Source organism: Cetorhinus maximus, chromosome 10 (genome assembly GCF_964194155.1).
Source record: "Cetorhinus maximus chromosome 10, sCetMax3.hap1.1, whole genome shotgun sequence".
Classification (NCBI taxonomy): Eukaryota; Metazoa; Chordata; class Chondrichthyes; order Lamniformes; family Cetorhinidae; genus Cetorhinus; species Cetorhinus maximus.
The window spans coordinates 101,401,993-101,424,226 of record NC_135888.1 but is presented as its reverse complement, the minus strand read 5'-3'; the positions used below and the strand labels follow the sequence as shown (position 1 = coordinate 101,424,226).

Genomic DNA, 22,234 nt, shown 5'->3' with positions numbered 1-22,234 from the left:
CCAGGGGAAACATTATTGCAGCACCCATTGTCAAGGTCCTTAATAATTTTATAAGTTCAATTAGATCAACTCTTATTCTTCTAAACCCCAGGGAATATAGGCCTCATCTACTCGATCTTTCCTCATAAAACAATTTCCTCATCCCAGAGCCAGTCTATTGAACCTTTATTGCACTCCCTTCTTAGGTAAGGAGACCAAAACTGCACACAGATCCGGCCTAAAAAATGCCCTGTAAAATTGGAGCAACACCTTTTTTACTCTTATACACCAATTGCTTTGTAACAAATGCTAACATACCATTTCCCTTCTGCTTGTTTTTTTTGAATACTAACTTACTGTGATTCATGTACAAGGACACTCAGGTTCCTCTATATGCAAACATGCACCAAGTCTCTTGCCATTCAAAAAAATATTAATATTTTTATTTTTCCTACTAAAGTGGATAACTTCACATTTCACCACATTGTACTCCATCTTCCATTTTTTTTACCCACTCATCTAATCTGTTTATATCACTCTGCAGCCTCTTTGCATTCTCTGTACCACTTACTTTCTCATCTAACTTTGTATCATCAGCAAACTGAATAAGTTACACTCAGTTCCCTCATCTAAATCATTGATATAGATTGTAAATAGCTGATCCCAAGTACCCTGCTAGTTATAGCCTGCCAACCTGAACATGTCCCATTTATTCCTGCTCTGTTTTCTGTTATTAACCAATCCTCAATCCATACTAATATGTTACCCCCAATCTCATGAGTCCTAATTTTGTATAATCTCTTGGGTGGCACCTAATTGAATGCCTTTTTGAAAATCTAAATACATCACATCCACTGGTTCCCCTTAACCATCCTACAAGTTACAGCCTTAAAAAACTCTAACAGATTTGTCAAAGGAGAAGTTATCCTTGTCTGTCAGAACTCATATTCTTTCAAATTTGAGCTGAAGGATGCATGCAGATCTAGATACATTGCTAATTGTTTTTCAATAATACTTCCTGATTATCTTAGCAGTGTTGCTCAGTATAGTTTATGTGACACTCACACATATCAAACTTGAGCAGATTCCCATGGAGTCAATTGAAAGTAATCTTGTGGGGAATATCTGGGCTCCACTGACCCCAGTAAGGATTTTGCACTAAGCTCTCAGGCTGTGAAGTCTGAATTCAGCTGTGAATAAAATATAAACTGTTTACTGAAGGACAATTTTATTGTATTGTCAATTATTTATTTCACAAAACTAACATTGTGCAGCTATAAATGCATATTTTCAAATTTATCGGCACAAATTTATACTGAGTAACTTCAATGCAAAAAAGAAGACTTTTTGTTTACAGTACTATTTCCAAGGTTAAAATTCATTTAACTTATAATCAGTTTAAAGTCCAATTTTTTAAAAACTTACCGTAGGCTTTGCTCTGTGGTTTAGAATGAAAGTTTCATATTGATTACTTCTCATGCTGCCTTTTCTTCACCATGATGGTATTTCATTCACATTTTATATGAAAGTAGCAGAGGGACTGCAAATTTTCAGAGCATTTGACTAATGAACAGTTTCTACAATATCTGTGTCTTGTGCCTCTTTTTAAATATCGTGGGCCCTCCTACATTGTGATTGAAACACATGGCTGAGATTTTCCAGCCTCGCCTGGCGCTGGGATATTCTGATCCCGCCAAAGTCACTGGGCTTTTGAACTGCTCACCACATTTTACAGCCCTGCCCCCGAAGCGATGGTGTAAAATACCACCCAATAGACCTTTGGCTGGTTCACCGCATCCCCCATGGTCAGTTCTGTCACAGTGGGACCAGAAAATCCTGGACTACCTGGATTGTATGATTTCAGAATGAGGTGAAATTACCTTTCATAATAACAAGTATCCTGTGTTAACACATTTGTTCCTAGTAATGCACTGATTCTATTGTATTGAGCAAGTTTACCATGAAAAATTCAAAAACAATTACGTATAGAACAAGCTGTTGATTTATCTGGCAGAATCTTCTGCTCTTGCTGGTACCAAGCTCGGAGGTGGAAGGGCATTTAGATAGGCAGGATAGTGGCGAACCTGAACCCTGCCACCTTTCCGCTTCCACCAGAGTTAAGTTCTATGGGAAGGCCCATACTTGCCCTTCCTACCCCGTTGCCAATTGAGGCCCTTAAGTGGCCAATTAATGACCACTTAAGGGCCTCATCCCATCACTATTGGGATTAACCCGGCTGCAAGCGGGCCTGTCACCATGTGGCGTGCATGATAGGTGAACCTGTGCAGGTCGCTTGTGACCTCTGTTTGGGGGGGAAGGGGGTGGGGGTGGGGGGGCTCCATCATTCAATATTGTGGCGACAAAATTACATTCTGTATACATTGTACAACATAATACACAATGGAATTTACAGTTAATTCCACGTGTGATCAACAACTTCTATTTGTGACGTTATCACTCAAGGGTCATTGGGTTGTCTTCAGTATTCCGACTGTGCCTGATCCTGGACACCGGGAAGTGGGGGAGGTGTTGAGAGCCACCGCCCTGCCCTTACTTCCAACCCTACTGTCCCCACATTACTTATCTGTAACCTGGGGTCCTCCGTGATCCTGGGACTCCGGGGAGGTTGGGGGGGTTGGGGTAAATTTCTGGAAGACACGGCCCCCTCAGCGGCACAGTTGAATGCAAGATCTGCCGGCCTCTGATGGGCGGGCTTTCCGCCCCTAGGGTTTTTATTCCAGGCAAAGGCTGCCAGTGGCCTCACAACTGCCTCATTGATCTGTGATTCGGTGGGCCTTCCTGAAAAGAGGCACTGCAGGTCTCTCGCCAGCTCTCCAGCCAGCAGGTGAGACCCCTGACACCACAACAAGATTCTGCCATCATAGAATATTTGCATTAGTAAAAGATATTTGAAGGAAAGGAGTCTAATAGTATCACAGTTACAAATCCGGGTCTGCCCTCGATCCTTTCCTGTGTTGAGTGGTGCTAGTACTTTCTATACGCAATATGAATGTGATATGTTTATGGAAATTGACTCACATTGCTCTATAGCTACTTGTAACGATAGTGCACCCTTGTGAAGTGAATTTAATACATGTATTTTTATATGCATTTTTTCAATCCTCCCGAAGGCTGACCAAGCAAACCCCTGGTAATAAAAAGCTAAATTGATAATCTGCTTTCTTTGACAGTAACGTTTTACATACAGAATAAAAATTATATTTGGACTCAAATTCAATCTGTAAGAAAACAATTTAAACAATGTTTCCCCACATCAGTAGGCCACCTTACTTCACTTAAATAGGAAGATTTTTAACTGTCTGCCAGCATACCTAACCTCTTCCATCATGTAAACCTTCAGCTTTTTCTTTAAAAACTTGACTGTCTTTGCAGCATTTCCGTCCAGGAAATGTTTGTATCTCTGTATTATTTTCCTCTCTGGACTCCCAAAAAGGGATCAACCACTTTATAATACGGTGGATGTGACATGCTTTTTGAATACCATGACTGGCTAACAAATGGATTGATTATTTGTTATAATCTACGAGGAAACAGCATGGAAGTTATCACATTAGCTTTAAAACACAACATAAAAAAGTAACTCTTTTTCCAAAATTTTCCAGTGGGAAAGTCAAAAGATCATGAAACATGTCAGCTACCCTATTTGTGTAGTCCGCTTCAGTTCTGTTACCAGAAAAAGCATCACGGTATCCTCAATTGGCTTGATGGTTGGAAAAGATCAAATGCATGTTCTTAAATATTAGTGCACTTAGATATGCTGCTTCTGATTTTAGCACAGACCAGTGAAACACCAAATAAACATCAGAAACACTTTGAAGTAGACGATTTCACAATTGTTAAGTAAGCCTAAAATCCCAAGCAAATCCCTGGCTGAAATTTTGGAGCCTAGTTTAGCTGTAACAATAGAATTCCAACAGCAATTTAATGAAACAATCCTATGGATTTAGGGTGGAGGAGGTATTACTCTGAGTATCTACCTCTAATTTCTCTGAATTGGAATAACTAATTGGATGAAAAAAGTTTTAACCCTCTTGTGGATAAAAGCAATTTTAGCAATTGAGGAAAAGATATGAATTTCAAGGCATTTTTACTTTGTCTCAGTTTCTTAGCTGGATTAACTTCTCAGAGAGCATGGATTTTATCCCTCTCACTTAAATGTGGAGGAATGCTTCATACTAAGTGCTGAATTCAGGATATAACCACAAAAATGTATCAGAGCTGCATGGATAATTTGAATGTCGCTATCACCCAGAATTTGTGTGGCTGAGTTTAAGAAGCAAATAAAGAAGAAAGAAGGACTTGCACTTATATTGTGCCTTCCATGACCCACAGGACACCCCAAAGTGCTTTATTGCCAACGTAAAGTGGCGGCGCGGACCTGATCGGTGGTGCCGATTGGGTTCGCGCCTGCCCCCGCCTGCCCCAGCACAAACCTCCCCCCCCACCCCAAAGGGGGGGAATTTCTGCCCATAATCTCCCTGAGGCACAGAGCCACCTGAGGAAGATCAAGAGATATGAAAAAAAAAATAAAAATGGAATGAAACATGCCCCCTCATGTGACTCTGTCACATGAGCAGGGACATGTTACTAATGAAAAATTAAAGTTTTTATTTTATTTTTATTTGCTTTTGGAAACCTCATCTCACCCGTGGATGAGGCTTCCAAAAAAGTGCAAAGGCCACTTGGCCTTTTCGTCTGCCCACCAACCGTTAGGTTGGATGGGCAGCGAAAAATTTAAGTTAGTTTATAACTTAATGACCTTAACAGGCCTTCTAATTGTCAGCGGGAGTGCTGCTGGCTCCGGCGCACACCCGCCGACTGAACTATCACGTGACTGTGTGTTGACGTTGGCACGCTCGGCTGACGTCAACATGCGTCATTTCACGCTTGAGCGAGTCGGGCGTGCGCCCACCCGCTGAGCAAAAAATTTCTACCCGAGGGTTAATTCTTTCAGCAGAATGTTGATTTGAGGACCTGGAAAGTGTAATTCTGCATTGTTCCAATAGGGTTATTTTGGGAGCATTTGATTCATATATACAGCTTTTGTAGGAAACTTGATATAATATCTGTAAAGGGAAAATAAATCAGTGGTGACAAAATTACATTCTGTATACATTGTACAGTGCAATACACAATGGAATGTACAGTTAATTCCACATGTGATGAACAACTTCTATTTGTGACGTCATCACTCAAGAGTCATTGGGCTGTCTTCAGTATTCCTGCTGTATGGTCTCAAGATACACAACATTTGTACAACATAAATGACATTGAAACTGTAACAGCCATCATACACTGAGTGACCACACAGAATTATAATTGAGCTTAATTAAATATTTGATTGTGTCTCATTTATTCTGGAATTTGTTTTATCAATAATGTTGTTATACCAATAAATTCTCTAAGCTTGTAGCTAAAACATCTAAATAGAGGATTTAGAGATATGCACATTTGCAAAGTCATATGTTTCTCTGTAGGTGTAATAATGTCTTAAAGAACTCTTTGGGAACCACGGGGACTGAAATGTCTGCAAGTTCACAACTGTTATCCATCTGGGAATCTTGATTTGAACAAGTTATTTTATGGAAGAATTAGACAACTCTGTAACACCCCAGACTCAGTATCATAAAGAATGGATTTCCATAGGGAGGATCATGCTTGACCAACGTTATGTGAAGAGGTAAACAGATAGAGTAGACAAGTAATACATTTTAAAAAAACCTTGAATAAAGGTACCGCATAGTAGACTCATGACAAGTTTGGCCAAGTAGCAGACTGAATAGCAAACTGGCTACAAAAGAGAAACCAGAGTTAAAGGTAGTTGCTTAGACAGACAGAAGATGGAAAATGGTGTTCCACAGGGATCAGCGTTGGGACCACAGTTGGTCATTATTTACATAAATTATTTGAAACCAGAAGTATAATTTCAAAATTTGCAGATGACACCAAATTGGGCTCCATAGTAGTGAGGAGGACTATGACAAAATACATGATGGCATTAACAAACTTGCAGAATGGGTGTACAAATGGTAAATGAATTTCAATTTAGGTGGTGCATTTTGGAAAGAGGATTAAGGAGGTTACATATTCCTTGGAAAATATGTCTAACTGGGATGGAGGAGTAAAGGGATCTAGTGATACAGATGGGCCAGGTTAACAAAGCCAGAAAAACTGCAAACAAAGCACTGGGGTTTATTTCTTGAGGAATATACTTGAGAAGCAGAGAAGTTATATTAAACTTAAATAGAAGTTTAGATAGACCCTAGTTAAAGTACTGTGCACAGTCCTTGTCTCCATGAGGAGAATTTTCCCCCTGTCGGACGAGCCGAGTGGGAGTGGGCGCGGGCTGGTGTGGACCCGATCGCCATCCACGATTGGGTCTGTGCCACTATTTTACGCGGGCGGGCCAATTAAGGCCCGCCCAGCGTAATGCCCGACTCCTGAGGATAATGGGAGCAGGCGGGCAATAGCGGAAGTGCACTGACCATCAGGTCCAATGGCGACCCGGCGGCCTGTTTAAATGAAGCGCTGGCAGCCTTTGCAAGGCTGCTCACAATGGCAGATAGAAGGGCTCACCAGAGGGCTTTTGGTGAGCAGGCCAGTCCAGAGGGTAGGGCAGCGGGGCAGGCCAGAGGGTAGGGCAGCAGGGCAGTGCGCCCCTCATTTTTCAGATGAGTGCCTAGCTGCCCCCCTGGAGCGGGTGGCAGCACGGCGGGAGGTCCTGCTTCTGAGGGCCGGGAGGCACAGGCCTCCTCACCCGACCAAACGTGCGGGGGAGGAGATGGCCGGGAGTGTGAGTTCCCATGATGTGGTGCGACACACGTGGGTCCAGTGCCGCAAAAGATTCAATGACCTCCTGCGCTCAGGAAGGGTGAGTACCATGTTGGCAGAGGTCACTTAATGTCAGCCTGTTCCCCTAAGGTGCCCCCACCCCAACAACTCTGAGTGCAGCTACAGCAGTGAATCCTTCACGGCATGTTTCCCTCGCTGGGTGGGCCAGCAGATATTGCCCATGCCTAGTTCACCCTGAGAGGGTTGTGCTGAGATGGGTTCTGCACTCACAGCATGTGTGACACTGACACCCAGAGTATAAAATCGGGGTGAAACTCAAGAATCTGCACTTAGGCAGAGTGCTGGAACTGCGAAGCATGTCAAAGTCAGGGTGCTAACATGCTGGGAGGGAGCTTCCAGGTGGTGGGGCACCAATCCATCTGCTGGTCTTTGTGTTCCACGTGCTTGTGCCTCCTTGCTTTGCAAGGTTAGGCCGTGTGCTGCCAAATGTGATGGAGGCAGCATGTGGGCAAGTGGAGGGTCAGCCCTGGCTTCCTTGCATGAGTGTACGGCAGCTGCGGGGTGACGAAGAACTGGAGTCCTGCAATGTCCCACTCTGGCTGGGTTGGCAGGGATGTGATAGGAATCCAGGTACACGCTAGACCAATCAATGCTCCTCTCTCCTTTTCAGGAGAAGACTGCACACAATTCCGCCGAGCAGATGCAGACTGGCAGAGCCAAGGCCAGTTGGCCATCGTGGATCCATTCGAGCAGCAGGCCACGGATCTGGAGAGGCGCCATGAGCCCAGGTTCACCGGTGGTGCTGAGGCTGGGATGCCACGGGGAGGTATGTTTGCCCAGCAGTGAGGTCACCATGTGTATCCCAGCAGCCATGGCACTGCTGAATGCTCAGTGATGGAAGTTTGCAACATGGGTTGACCATGATTATGGAAGGATGAGTGCATAATGATCTGGGGGACAGGAATGCACATTGACATTGTCTGCACTTTAACTAATGAAATGTCCTTGTTCTTCACCGGAGCTGCCGGGATGAGGAGGCAGTGGGGCCACCTCTCATGCCCGAGGGCCCCGAACATTTTGACTCACCAGCGTCACACCATCTCTGCCAGGCAGGCACCTGTGTAGATATTAGCACCTCGGTGGGAATTAGATCATCAGCTAGTCTCCCGGGGCACAGAAGTGACGGCACTTCACACTCACTTGAGGTGCGGGCGGAAACAGAGAGTGCCCATGGCGCTGGCATTCAGAGGACTGCTGGATACCAGGAACATGCTCAGTTGGTAGCTGATGATTGTGCCTCTGGGGTCGTCTGTGAGGCAGCAAACGCTGGAAGTGCAGCAGGGTATGCGGGAGGATCTGGCGGAGATACGTGAGGCAATGCGTAGCATGGTGCCCATGCTGGAGGAGTCCACACGGAGCATCACTGATGCAATGAGCTTCATGGAGAGAGTGGCGACTCTTGTGGAGAGGCTCCTCCAGAAGACTAATCAGGGCCTCCTGGGGTTGTGCTTGGATCTACAAGCCCTCACAGCAGCATCGACCTCAGCTGGTCAGTGCCAGTGTGGGACGGTGCCCATCCATCCACGGTGAACAGAGAGGTCTGAAGCGACCTCACTTCGGAGGAGCAGCTGCCTGTCATCTTTGTGGGCTCCTCTCATGACGCTCTGGATGAGGGCAGCAGCTCCTCTGCCCCTCTGCCAGTGACCGTGGCATCCGATGAGGCTGCGGTGACTGGGGAGATGACAGCCGTGGAGCTGGCCGCTCCCTCCCAGGCGCGGCCATCAAAGGCTCCACGGGACAGAGGACGGCCGCCAAGGTCATCAAGGCCAACAGGACAGCACAGTGAGCAGGCTGTCTCAGATGCCTGTGCCAGCGAGGGGAGAGCACCAAGACGTAGCATTCATAAGCGTAAATTTAAGGCACCTTAGGCACAGCACAAATTCCTCACTGGTGCTTTTATGCTGCCCCACTATTAGTTCATGACCGTCTGGTGTGATGTGCAATGCCTTTTTTTTTGTTTCTGAACTTCATTTTGTTATATCATTAAATATTGATATGTAAGCAAGTCTCAGGGTGATTCCTTATTTCTTCAGGTGGACGGGAACCCATGATGTTATGAGTGAGTTGTTTGACATTGAACTTTATTGACAAGGCCCTTAGGTTAATGTTCCTATTCAGGCAGATTTAGCACTCAGTTATCGAGTATGGAGCCTGCAGCCCTGGCATGTGTTGGAGGTCCATCTCTGGTGGGCTAGCTGAAGATTCTTTGGATTAAAGCCTCCTGGGTGTCCCTGCCTCCCTGGGTGATGCCCGGGTCAGCGTCTACCCCCTCAGCATTCTCCTGTGTGTGCTCATCCTTGGACTCACTGCTAGACTCATTGTCTACAGCCAGAGCATCTGCATCTACATCTTCTTTGTCCACTGTGCCTCTCCTTTGCAGCGCCAGATTGTGCAGAGTGCAGCATGCAGCCATTATCAGTGATACACGATTTGGGGGGTATTGGAGTGCGTCCCCTGAACGGTCCAGGCATCGGGTGTGCATCTTGAGAAGACTGATGGTTCTCTCCACCACAACTCTCTCCATGAGGAAGCATGTCTCCTATTGTACCGCTGCTCAGCCTCTGTTCTTGGATGGCGGAGAGGTGTCATGAGCCACCTTTTGAGGGGATAGCCCTTGTCACCCAGCAGCCATCCATACAGCCGGGCTGGAGCACTGAAGAGCCCCGGCACCTGGGAGTGTCTGAGTTTGTAAGCGTCATGGGAGCTGCCTGGGTTCCTTGCACAGACCTGCAGAATCTGCATCCTATGGTCACACACTATCTGCATGTTCATAGAGTGGGAAGCTCTTCCTGTTGACGAAGGCACCGGGCTCACCCGCTGGCGCCTTGATGGCCACATGTGTGCAGTCTATTGCACCCTGGACGCGGGGGAAGCCAGCAATCGCTGCGAAGCCTCTGGCTCACTGTGTCTGGCTGGCTTCGTCCCAGCGGTAGTGGATGAAAGTCAATGCACACCTGAACAGAGCATCGGTCATCTGCTTGACACAAGTGTGGACAGCCGACTGGGAGACTCCACAAAGATCACCCACCGACCCCAAGAAAGACCCAGAGGCAGAGAAGTTGAGGGCAGCCGTGACCTTCAGCGCCACTGGCATGGGGTGCCCACCCACACAGTTAGCGGAGATCCTGAGCCCAATCATCTGACAAATGGAGGTCACTGTCTCCCTTGAGAGACGGAGCCTCCTTCGGCACTGCACCTCAGACATATTGAGGTAGCTGCTTCGCCACCTGTATACCCTGGCAGCAGGATAGTGGCATCTTTTGCGGCCCCTTCTGCCTTGGACTTCCTCTTGGTCCTGCGCCTCTTGTGCCTGCGCCTGTCCTCCCAAAGGTGGCTCCTCTGGAGGCTGAATGTGGACTCCTGGCCTCCTCCCACTTCTGGCCCTCCCTTCCTTGTCAGAGGAGGTGCCTCCAGTGGAGAGCACAACTCCCATTCCCAGGCTAAGGGAAGGCTTTCTGAAACCTGCAGGCCCCAAAATGACCTTCCCTGTAGTGTCCTGACCTGAAGGCCGCTACTCTTGTCCAAGCAGCTGTGAAGAGTTTTGAAGTATTCCTGCTCACACAGGCAAATATCAGTAACTTTCACAATCAAATATCTAACGGATACCAGTCGCGACCCCACTCACCCCTCTTATCCCACCTGTGGATAAGGTTTCTACAAATGTCTCCTACCCGCCTGCCCCTTGCGCCCGTGCAACATCCTGAAGATCTCACCGGCCCTGAAAAATTGCTGTCAATTGCTGCCTCAAGGGCCTTGACTACATGATTAATTAATGGCGGGCACGCATCCGAGAACATCGCGCGCTCACCCACCTAAATATCGCGATGGTGCGCGGTGAGGTCGGGACTCTCGCCTGACGTCACCGTGCGTCATTTTACGTGTTCGGTGTGCGGGGCCCAACACCCCCCACGCCAACGAGAAAATTCTGGCCCATGTTACAAAAGGTTAATAGAACTACTGGAGGAAATACAACAAAAATTTACAAAGCAGATACCAGAATTTTAAGGGTATAACTATCAAGTAAGATTTAACAGGCTGAAGCTCTTTACTCTAGAAAAGAAAAAAACTGAGAGGTGACCTGATCGAGGTCTTTAAAATTGTGAAGGGGTTTGGTAGAGAAGCTGTTTTCACATGCATGGGAGTTCAAAAGTAGGGATCCAAAGTAGGAATCATAAATATAAGATAGTCACTAATAAATCTGAAAATGATTTCAAGAAAAGCTTCTTTACTCAGAGAGTGGTGGGAATGTAGAGTGGAATTCATGACCATATGGAGTGAAACAATTAACATTGATGCATTTAAGGGGAAGCTTGATATGTGCTTGAGGGCAAAAGGAATGGAAGGTTATATGGGTGAGGTGAAATGAAGAAGATGTGAGGAGGCTCGTGCTTGTGGAGTATAAACACTGACATATACCTGTTGGGCTGAATGGCCTGTATCTGTGCTGTGTTACAGATCCCCCAGGAAGTCTGAGTGCTGAGTGTGGCAACATGCACTTTTTACACGAATGTTGTAGTCTGGAGCTATGGATCATGATCACATCGCTGACCAGGAATCTCTCCCACTCTTATTGCCTGCCATGTGTTGGAAGGATTTTCAGGTTGTTACTCAACCTGTTTGGCTGTGTTATGAACACACCTCCCTTGGCCATCAAGTCCTGGGGTTGTGGGACTCAAACCTGGAGCTTCTCACTCAGAGGCAGGAATATTATCCACTGCTCTACAGGACCTCCTTAGCTGTGTTGTATAATTCTACATTATCACATGCTGAAGACACCAAAAGCAGAATATAATTAATGCACAAACTTTTGTCCTATGGTATCCTGCATTCAGATTGACTTGGATGGTCACCTTTCCAAAATGGATGATTTGGTTTTAATCTACTTATTTTAATCTACTTATCAAATCTATTTAAGGATATTTAAGAACTATTAGCCAGATTTTATTCTCTTGTGTTTTCTTCCTGGGTTGCAACTTCTGGCAGTAAATCTATGCTCATATTCAATTTACCTATTTGTTATCCCATTTCTATATCTTCCCTGCATGGCTGCTTTGAAGCCCTCTCATGGGAGAATTGCAGAGCCAACTTAAGAATTTTTATTAATATTTAAGTGATGAGTCGATTTCTTGTCCAACACCTCCCGCAGCATTCAATTACAAGGGAAGTGTGCATGATTCTTTCGTTTTCTGTTGTCTGTAATTTGCTGTGAAATGGTTGCAAGCCAGCCTGATGGATGATGATGAAGAATGTCTCTAGCACTGGCAAAATGTACCTCTGATATGAATCATGATTTATTTTTACAGTTAACTCACAAATGGTTTTGCAGCATGGAATTGAATTTGGATTTTAACCTCAACAAAAGTAACTAAAGACGGGAATTGAATTTACCTAACCAGTAGGGGATGGGAAGGGGTGGGGGAAGGTGGTGTCAGTGAAGCGTTGGGAACCCAGAAGCTGGGGTTCCTCACATGCTGTGGAGTTTCACCGAAAGGTTCCCTGTCAGGAAGCCAGCTTGATTGACTGGCTGAGCTTCCAGTCGAGTGGCGTGGAATTGAGTGAAGGTCAGAAGAAAGGTGGAGTGCTCGATTGCATGGTGTTGTCCAGGCAGGCACGCTGGATCCAGCAGGTGAATGAAAAGGCACTCACCTCCTGGATCTGATGGTCCTTACCAAGAGTTTAGCTGCTAGGTTTCCTGAGGCTCAGGAAACCTGGCCTTCCAAACTTAATTTCAAAATGGGTAGTAACAATAAGGCTCGTGGCCTCATTATAATACCTAAAGAGCTAACTTGCCTCCTTGGAGCAGCTCAATCGCCCACCCACTATCCGGCCTTGTTAAAATTGGAAGTGGGAGTGTTGGAGGCGGGTTTCAGCTGGGATTCGACTTTTTAATCTTTAGCCTCTCAACCGACCCAAACACACCCACTTTTGAGGTAAAAATTTCTCCCTAAATTTCGAAGAGGTGGATGACTCTATAGCACCACGGGGAATTCTTCTAATTGTCCACTGTGACTTTGGTAGAAGATTCACAGAAACAAAACACGTTTTGCTCTCAGGCTTCTGCCAAACTTTAGGTGAAGTTACAGCAGACAATCTGGAGAACACCTGAGAAAATCCAATCTTCAGTGCAGTAGGGCTGTGCTGAAGGTTTCTTTTTTAAATTATATGACTGATATCTCTGAAAATAAATCACCTTCTTATTAGCGTGGACTGTAATTTTTGACAATTAATTTGTTTCATACCAAAATCAAATTTGATAAATGTTATCACATGATATTCTGCTCTATTCATAAATATTGGTAAAAATGCAACAGTTTTGTCAAATGATCACACTTAAATACAAATGATGAACTGCACTTGCTTGGTCTGCTTTTCCTTGAAAAAGTAGATTGAAATAACTCATTTGAACAACACATAAAAAGGTATTCAGTTTAAGCGTCTGAGTTATTACGAAATCCAATAGATTAATCACACTTTTAAAGTGTAATTTTGATTCTGCCAAGTACAGATTATATTTACAAGTACATCAATTCAGCTGTTGCAATTTTATGGGCCTGTCATTGTGTGATTATGCCCTGTATTTCTATAACTTATTGAGCTGTACGCGCATTAGGGTTTGACTGTCCTAGGCATGAGGCAAAGCCAAGTACTAAAATGATTTGAAACTCATTAGTGCTATTAGATCATTAGGTGCTTTCACAAAATTTTTTGAGTTTTGAATGAAGTAAATAAAAATTATTTTAAATTTGAAGGAATATTTAACCATGGGTTACAGGAACAAGCAGCTTGCGGTGATTGCGACTGCTATTCAAAGCAAACATGCAACATACCGGCATTTCACTGCAGAGGATGCAAAATGCATTTAAGGGGAAGCTAAATATGTGCATGTGGGGGAAAGGAAGAGAAGGATATGCAGGTATGGTTAGATGAAGAGGCTCGTGTGGAGCATAAACACTAGCATAGGCCAGTCGGGCGGAATGGCCTGTTTCTGTGCTGTGCACTTGATGTAAAATACAATCTCTTCTAACGTGTTATGGGTAAGTTCTCCATTTGTGGTGTTAAGCCACACAGACCAGAATACTGCAGTTTTGATCCATGCCCTGACCTCGATCTGTGGGGATACTAAAAGTGATCTCAGGTAAGGGAGGGACAAGGTCATTTAGGATCCCACTCCTGATTTTTACCCAGTGATTCCTGCAGGAGTCATGCACAGATGTCAGGTGAATACAAGGTCATCATGATCTGTGATGGCTCCTTTGGCCAACTTGTTTGAGAAACCACTATTTAAGTTTCCACAAAAACTATGGTGAAAACCAAGAGGACCAATACTACTCAATGAACTAAAGGCCAATATGAGATATCGGCCAACAGATTCGATTAAAAACAGATATGCAGAAGGCAGGTTATGCACTGCTGTTGCCTATGCAGGGACAATGCTAACTTAGTTCTCCCAGCTCATTATTATGCGCCTGACATATAGCCAGCACTATTGTTGATGCAGTGCTGGAGGCCCTCGTCTAGGTGGTGGACCAGAAGATGGAGATTCTTTTCTCTCAGAGGGCAGAAAGTCCTCTAGGCAACAACTCTGTCAGTGCTGGGTTGATGTCAGGAGTGTAGCTGCCAGGACATGGATTCAGTGCTAAAAAAAAACAATCTCAATGACCTAACCAGAGTTGCCAAGGTAAGAATTCTATCCCTTCACTTTCTCTCCATTCCTCTCCTCATACATGGACCAGCTGTAGCCCCACTACTCACAATAGTGCTCTCCCCTCACTCTCCTACTATCACTGCACTACACTTTACTCCACTTTCTTCTCCTCCTTCTCACACACTCTCTACTTTCTACTCTCACCACTGTTGCAACCCTCACTTTCCCAACCAATATACTATTTCACCACGATATGCACACCACTGCAACCCTCGCCACCTCACGCCTTACACACTACATATTTCACAATGATATATTCTCTTAAACTTCTTCATGATGTCCTGAGCACACTTCCATCTTTTTTGCAGAAGGTTGTGCACAACTTGAGAGGAACCTGAGCCTGCCCGCACATCCTCGCTTGTGGAAAAGAACATGCTAGCCATTAAGGGTAGGAGTCAAGATTCTGTTGAGTGGCACACATCCTCTATTTATATCTTTATTTATCTCCCACCCTGAACACCTGATAGCTGGGATTTACAGGGCCTCAGGGAGCTGGCTGGAAGTTGTTGCGGTGGGGGGGGTGCAAAATGTCAGATGGGATGCAGGGAATGGCGTGTCTGTTGTCTTCCTGCCACCGCTAGCTTTTTACCAGTGGTGGGGAAGGTGGTGGAGGGCCCTCCAGCCTGAGGCCAGTAGGTGGCCAATTAAGGGCCACCTCCCACTAGGTGCTAGATTTTACTGGCAGTGGGGGTCCATTGTCACATGTGTAGACACCCAGGTATACCCTGGTGGCCTCTTAGTGGGCTCGGAGAGGAAGGGCTGCCCCCTTGGAAACATTTCTCCTGTCCTCACCAAGCACCCTTCACTACTCTCACTGACCAGCCTAGCTGGCCCAAGTGAGCCTGACCCCACCTGGGTCCCAGGGCCTCCTCTATCATTGTTGGTCCTGCTTGATTGCAGTCTCAACAGTTGCCACTGCTCCAGGTGGTGCTGTTAGGGCTGAAAAGCTGCTGGTTCTCCGATTGGCTGGCAGCTCTTGGGGGATGGGAGCCTCGCTGGCAGACATTTAATTGGCTGCTGCATGTAAAATTAGGTCAGACTCCCATCAGTGGTGACACTATTGCGCCTTAATTTGGCATCTCAGTTTCTCAGCCGGGACTGCTTCGAAACTCCACTTCTCCACTTGGCATATTGCTGCAAGTTACTTAACTGTAAATAATATAAAATTGGGTCAGGGCCCCCATCACTGGCCAAGGCAGGGTTGCCCCTGACTTTCCATCTGGCGGATGGGGCTACCACTGTCCCATGAAATCCTGACCTATGTGACAAACTGCAGCTGCATTCATAAGCCACTTCTCTCTCTGGTCTCCTTCACACTAAAGCTAACTGATGTCCATCAGCTCACAAGACACCGTGCACACTTCAGAAGGCAGGCTAAAGAAAGGGTCTTCACATGGTAAATCACTGGCCACAAGAGTGACCAGAGGAACTAAACGAATAGGATGCTACAGGTGTCTGTGCATCAGTAGACGAGGCCATGTGCCAACTCTGCTGCAGAGGACTCAACTCCAGGCTAATGGGAATGCAGGAGGAGTATATTGGACAGCCGACCAATGAGCTCACACATACAATAGCTCAGAGCTTGAAGGCGTCCAGCTCCAACCTGTGTCCGACCATAGCACAGAGCATGGAGACCATTCTGTCCAACATAGAGCAAGTGGTCTGCTCCACAAACATGACAGTGGCATCCACTATGGTGGAGCATCTGCTGGCAGCTCACACTACTTCCATAATTGGCTCTAGGGCCAGTGTTGACAGAGACTCCCAAGTATTACATCACATTTACATTCTAATGCAGAGCTGTCAGGGTGCTAAGATGCCATGGGAGAGGCAGCCGCTATCCTCTCTCAGGATAATGGCATGCCTGCTCCCACACCATCTACTCCTTCAGTGCCCTTGTTAGTATCACACAGCCGACTGGACTACACAACTCTGGCTCTGATTGAGATGCTGCATTCTACGGCCAAGCTCCCAATGTCCAGAGCTGCTCACCCAGCAGGAACCTCTGAAGTATTCTCAATGGAAGCTCAACCGCTTCCCATCTTCAAAGCCATAGGCACTTGGGGTATACTCCATAGGAAGGCTAGGATAAGTCAGGCACAGCAATTGAGCACTATACTTGTTGTAAAGGATGATTATAAATTATTTCTGTTAAATATCACATGCTGATTGAATTGAGGTGCTGGACAATCTTTTTTTTGTTCTAGATTTTGTGTTGGTTTGATTATTTGTATTGAAGTGCGGGCAAGGCTCATAAACCTGGACTGCAGAAAGGCAATCGGATGGTGGTAGTAAGTAAGGTGATGATAAGAATTGTGGGGCAGTTGTTGTACCAGAATGGGAAGGATGGTTTATTTAAAGCCCTCTTGGATAAGCTGCTGACTAAAAGCTATGGCAGCAAGGGACACTGATGGTCAACATTCCTTCTGCTCTTCCTGCTCCATACTACTCTTCCTTCTCCTCCTCCTTTTCTTTCTGCAGTTCTTTCTACACTGGTGGTGGTAATGAGTGATCCTTCGTTATTGCAAATTTGTGCCGCATTCAGTAGACGACCACAAATTCGGACACAAGCTGAGGGCTGTGTCAAGCTGCTCCTGAACAATCCAGGCAGCCAAAGTGCAGCTTCAACACACCAGCTATTTGCTTGATAAACTTTCTGGTAGCAGCACTGGTCTCACTGTAGGCCATCTCTGGAATCAGGTCTGGGCTCTTGACAGGAGTTCTGAGACACGTCTGATGGAGGTGGTCCTTGGTGTCCAGTAGCTTGTGACCTGCAAACTTTGTTGGTATAAAGGTGGCAGAGGACTGGCGCATGATGACTGAATAATGACTGCTGCCAGGAAACCAGGCACAGATATGGTATGCTGCATTTGTTCACAAACCAGCTGGTCGCTGAAAAAACAGAAACTCTTTCTATTCAAAATAATGTCAGGGTGGTAGTAGGGGGCACCCAAATCAATGTGGGTGTAGTGTATGGCACCTTGTACCTTGGCAATACTTTGCTCTATAAATTGGCAAAGAGATGTAGGTATTCCTCCTGGCATAGAGAACCCTGATACAATGATGATCTGCAAATTGGAAGATGCCGCTGATGTCTTCAGCTGCAGCTTGCAAGGAATATGTTGCATAAAGGTTAAGGGCCACGGTAACTTGACAGCCACTTGCGGTACTGTCTATAGCCTGATTCAAAGCTTGAGCTATGGCTGCAGGAGGTAACATAGCCAGATGATGGCCTCCTTTGGGGCCATCTCACACATTTCTCCAGTGAAATTAAATTAGAAAATTGCTCCTTGAAGAATTGCTGTGGGCATGACTTTCTGCACAGTGACCTGTTTCTCCATCTTTTGCCAGCTGCTCCTACTCTATTCTGTGGTCTTGGCTGCTCGCCTACTCCTTCAGCCCCAAAGGCAGACCTACCCATGACTCCAGTAAAACTGTTTTGAAGGCAAACAAAAGCAGTCAGCCTATCAAAACATCTGTAGCAGAAGTCAGAAATTTGTAGAAGTCATAAAATAGGACGGAAAACATCCAGAGGTTATCCAGTATCCAAAAAAGGACAAAACAGTGACTAACCTGTTGAGGAGCCCTTTAAATAGCACTATTGAAGAGTCCTTGCTACAAGTTGCTGAGCAAATTTATCATGTGATGAGTCAGGCACTGGGGCAGCCCAATTACATTAAAAAAAGCTTACAAGTGTAGGATCATTATTTTAAAATTTTATAGATGTCTTAAATTATTTTGGCATGCGCCCTGGATCCCAACAAGAGGAGCCCTATCCAATATAATGGGTGCCACATTTACAACAGCAATGAATTTTGAGGTCACCATTTACAGGAGAAAATTGTAAAATTAGAAGAACATTTAAAATAAAAATCTCCCTGCCAAGTGCACAATGACAATGGAAAAACTTGTAAGCCGCACCATCCTTTAGTAGCTCATTAAAGCTACAAAATCCTGCAATAGCAGCCAAAACACAAGTTACTACACTACACTACACAGTTAGGAGATACATTACTAGTAGCCAGTTGTAGACAAATGTTAAGGGAAAGGATACAGAGCATTGCTAATTGAGATTGAACTACTAATGCTAAAATCTGTATATTAAATTACCATAAAAAGGAAATAATTTATACAGGACTAAACCAGCAATCATTAGCTGGATGAGAGGGAACTAAGATTAAGGAGTGACATCAACATTGGATTTTTTTTTTATTCATTGGGTGTGGGTACCACTGGCTAGGCCAGCATTTATTGCCCATCCCTAATTGCCCTTGTTCAGAGGGCATTTAAGAGTCAGCCACATTGCTGTGGGTCTAGAGTCACATGTAGGCCAGACCAGGTAAGGACAGCAAATTTCCTTCCCTTAAGAACAGATGGGTTTTTACAACAATCGACAATGGTTGCATAGTCATCATTAGACTTTTAATTCCAGATTTTTATTGAATTCAAATTTCACCATCTGCTGTGGCAGGATTCGAACCTGGGTCCCAAGAGTATTACCCTGGGTACCGCTACGCCATTGCATTTTGAACTTCTGCCACATGAGTTTTTCCCTAACTGTCCCAAATCATTGTGTCAGGGTAGCATATTTTGGGCAAGCAGCTGTGCCACTTTTGGCATATTAGGGGCGCCTGCTTCAGCAGAGTGGGGGATGTGTAGAAAGGACATTGCTACACCTTTTCACTGTGTAAGTGAGGTTTTGTGCAAGCTGAGGAGGAAAAAAAAACATTTGTCTCCATTTGTTGTGGAACTTTAAGATATTCAAAACAAAAACAAAAGGGACAGAGACTTGCTGAACCAGGCCATGGTCCAAATTATTTTGCCTCTCAAGCAGTGAATGCCACAAATAATCACTCTGGGCTGTAAAATTTCAAACTGAGTGCCTTTAACAAGCCTCATAATTTCTCAGCCAAGTATACATAATGTGGCTTGGCTGAGAACCAGAAATCCATTAGTCTGTTGAAACACCTGAGCCCCAGAGAAAACATTGCTTGGTTGACACCTGCTGTCAATTACACAAATGTTCATTTTCTCTGAGGTGCCGTGAACCACGACTCTGAAAAGCTGGCCTGACTCCATGAACATTGTGGAGCACTAGGACATGCCCATCTCCACAATGGACCTGGACAGGTCAGGGGTACAGGGTACAGGCTTTTGACCCCAGCCTGCACCCTTAAAAGGTCTGGTGAAAATTGGAAAGCCTGGAATGGGGTTGGGAATCTTGGAATTGAGACGTGCCCATCATTTTTAAAGGGCTCCCAAGTCATCCCGACTTAGTGAAAATCAAAGCCTATATTACAGCTGCAGCAGGTTCAAGGCAAATTGACGATAATGGAAATTTCTCTTGAATAAACACGTTCCAATGAGCATTTTTAATCTTTAAATTCGGCAACCAAATGGGACATATGGAGGATGCTTAAAAGAACTAAAATGGTTTACCTTAAACTCTGTCTCAATATTGGCTAATTGTGCTAGTTCATTACTTAGTTCCAAAGCTGTAAGGACTGGATCTTCACTCGATAGAGACAAATGGGCAGCACTTGCTAATCCCTTGTACGCATTCATCCTGGACCTGGAATGGCTAAATGAATCTCGTTTTTGTTTCTCAGCACACTCGCTGCATTTGCAAAAATAGTCATGGGGTTTCTCAATCCGTGCTCCCTTCAGCAGAAGTATATGTACAATCTCATATTCCTGGCAATGAGAAGCAAGAATAACAGGAGTGATGTCTTGAGAGAAACGTGTACCATCCTCATCGTAGGCATAGAAATCATCATCCCGAAGTTCTTGCTCAAGAGGGCTGATGGCCAAACGATGTCCATGGGCAAAGGCTGGGTGATTTAAAATTGCTTCTACTATCCTCACATAACCTTTGCTAATTGCCAGCAGTAGCCCATCACCGATCCGCGCAAGATTGTCTTTTTTCAAAAGGAGCTCTGTTACTTCTAAATGTTCATTTCCCACTGCAAGTTGTAAAGCATTCTGCCCCATGTAGTCAACGCAGTTGAAATTCAAAGTCTTTGATTCCTCCAGCATCTTGCGCACCACTGGTATATTTCCATATTCCGCTGCATCCAGAAAGCGTTCCTCTTCAGGTGTCAAGTTTTTACCCCTCTCATTGAACATGTAGGCTGGACCTCGTACGGCCTGTCTCCTTCCCTTCTCACGAAGTGTAGTGTGCCTCCGATGCATGGCTTGAACGTCGCTGTTATCCAAACTACAAAAGAAAAAAGATATAAAAGAATACACTGGTATTGTATTTGCTAAATACAAGAAGATGTGAATAACAAGCCTACCTAACAATTAGTATTTTGGAAAAAAATCAATAGGATGAGCCAGCAATAAAAAACACTTAAGTACTATAATTAGATTAGGTTAGGTAGCAGTTAGGTAACTGTTTTACATCAGTGAAAAGTAGTTTAGGATGAACATTGATGCAAATCTTGTAGCATATTCATGAGACTCAGCAGCCAATTCCAGGAGGTAGCCATAGATTTCAGATCTATTGCACTGAACTGCTGTCCTATGTGGACTCAAATTTAAAATGCCGTTTAGAATATTTTAAATTTTAACAGAGTTGTGCAGTTCTGGTTGTCTCCTAATAAAACTTACTTAAAATTCAGAAACGGTGAGCAGAGATCAAGTACTTAGTCGTTTCCTTTACACTCCCTGACCTGGGTTCTAGAACAAGCCAGACTGATAGGGTTTAAGCTGCTATGGATGTAATGGCCAGGAGGTGAGCCAGAAGCATAGCTGGTGGCAACTCTGGAGGACAGGTTCTGTAGGTTATTTGGCCATCTTACCCCACTTTTTTGCTCTCATTGAGCTTTCTCCATCACACAGTCTGCATGATAATCAGGTGCCAAAAGTCAACTGCCACTGCTCACATTTGCCACTAAGTACAAACCCTTGTCTATTTCATTCTCTCCCTCTCCTCCTTCCAGGGTCATCATGAGTCCTGGGCCCTGCCAAAATGAAAATGTGGAGGACTGTTCTGGAAGATGCACTGCCCCTTGCTGTCACACATGCACAGAAATCAGGATGCCTTGTACTTTAGAGGGTTTGTTGAAGGGGTCAGCTTTGGGACAATCACTAGGCACAAATGAGCAGGAGCAAAGGAGGTGGAAAGGAGTTCTCAGGAACGAGCTTTATGGAGTGAAAGTTTACATCCTAGCCCCACTGTAGATGGCACAGATGAAAGCTTGCCAATAAGAGATTGACAGAGCTGTAAACTGGCAACCATTTACTGCATTGGACTGCCTGCCAGGGAGCTGCGTATAATTTTTTACAGTGTAGAAGAACTGACCTCCAACTTGTGTGAAGTTCTTGCAAATTGCACCCATTGCAGTGAGCCACAGAGGTGTGGTCACTTCTATGCAGATTGCAGTGGGCCTCTCAATTACAATGAATGTAGCAAAAGCAGTTTTGATGGACACTCAATTGTTCAGTTGCTGTTCAGGCTATGAGATCCACTATCTCCTACAGCTTACTAGGCTTGAAGGACAGCACGGACAGGAGTTTCCAAACCATCATATCACTGCTACATTGTTCTCATGCAGCGCATTGGGAGCACTAAGGTGCAGCCCCATGCAAGTAGCAGTGTCACGTGGAAGAAGCACATTCTGTCCTTTCTGAAGATGACAATACATCTGATTCTCCTGCAATCTTGTGCAGTGC

At 45.1% G+C, this 22,234-nt stretch overlaps 1 protein-coding gene across 7 annotated transcripts in view; it reads right to left on the bottom strand.

The window, feature by feature from the left end:
- LOC144685277 (short transient receptor potential channel 7) overlaps window positions 1-20,752 on the bottom strand; it is a 132,853-nt gene extending 112,101 nt beyond the window's left edge. For 5 of the 7 annotated variants that reach the window (XM_078549696.1, XM_078549694.1, XM_078549695.1 and 2 more), the window contains exon 1: window positions 19,997-20,749. In XM_078549696.1, coding sequence (XP_078405822.1) covers window positions 19,997-20,749 — 753 coding nt within the window. Of the gene's footprint in view, window positions 1-19,996 lie in introns of all 7 variants that reach the window. The other 2 variants (XM_078549699.1, XM_078549700.1) reach the window with 1 other exon arrangement.
- Between the last annotated feature and the right edge of the window lie 1,482 nt (window positions 20,753-22,234).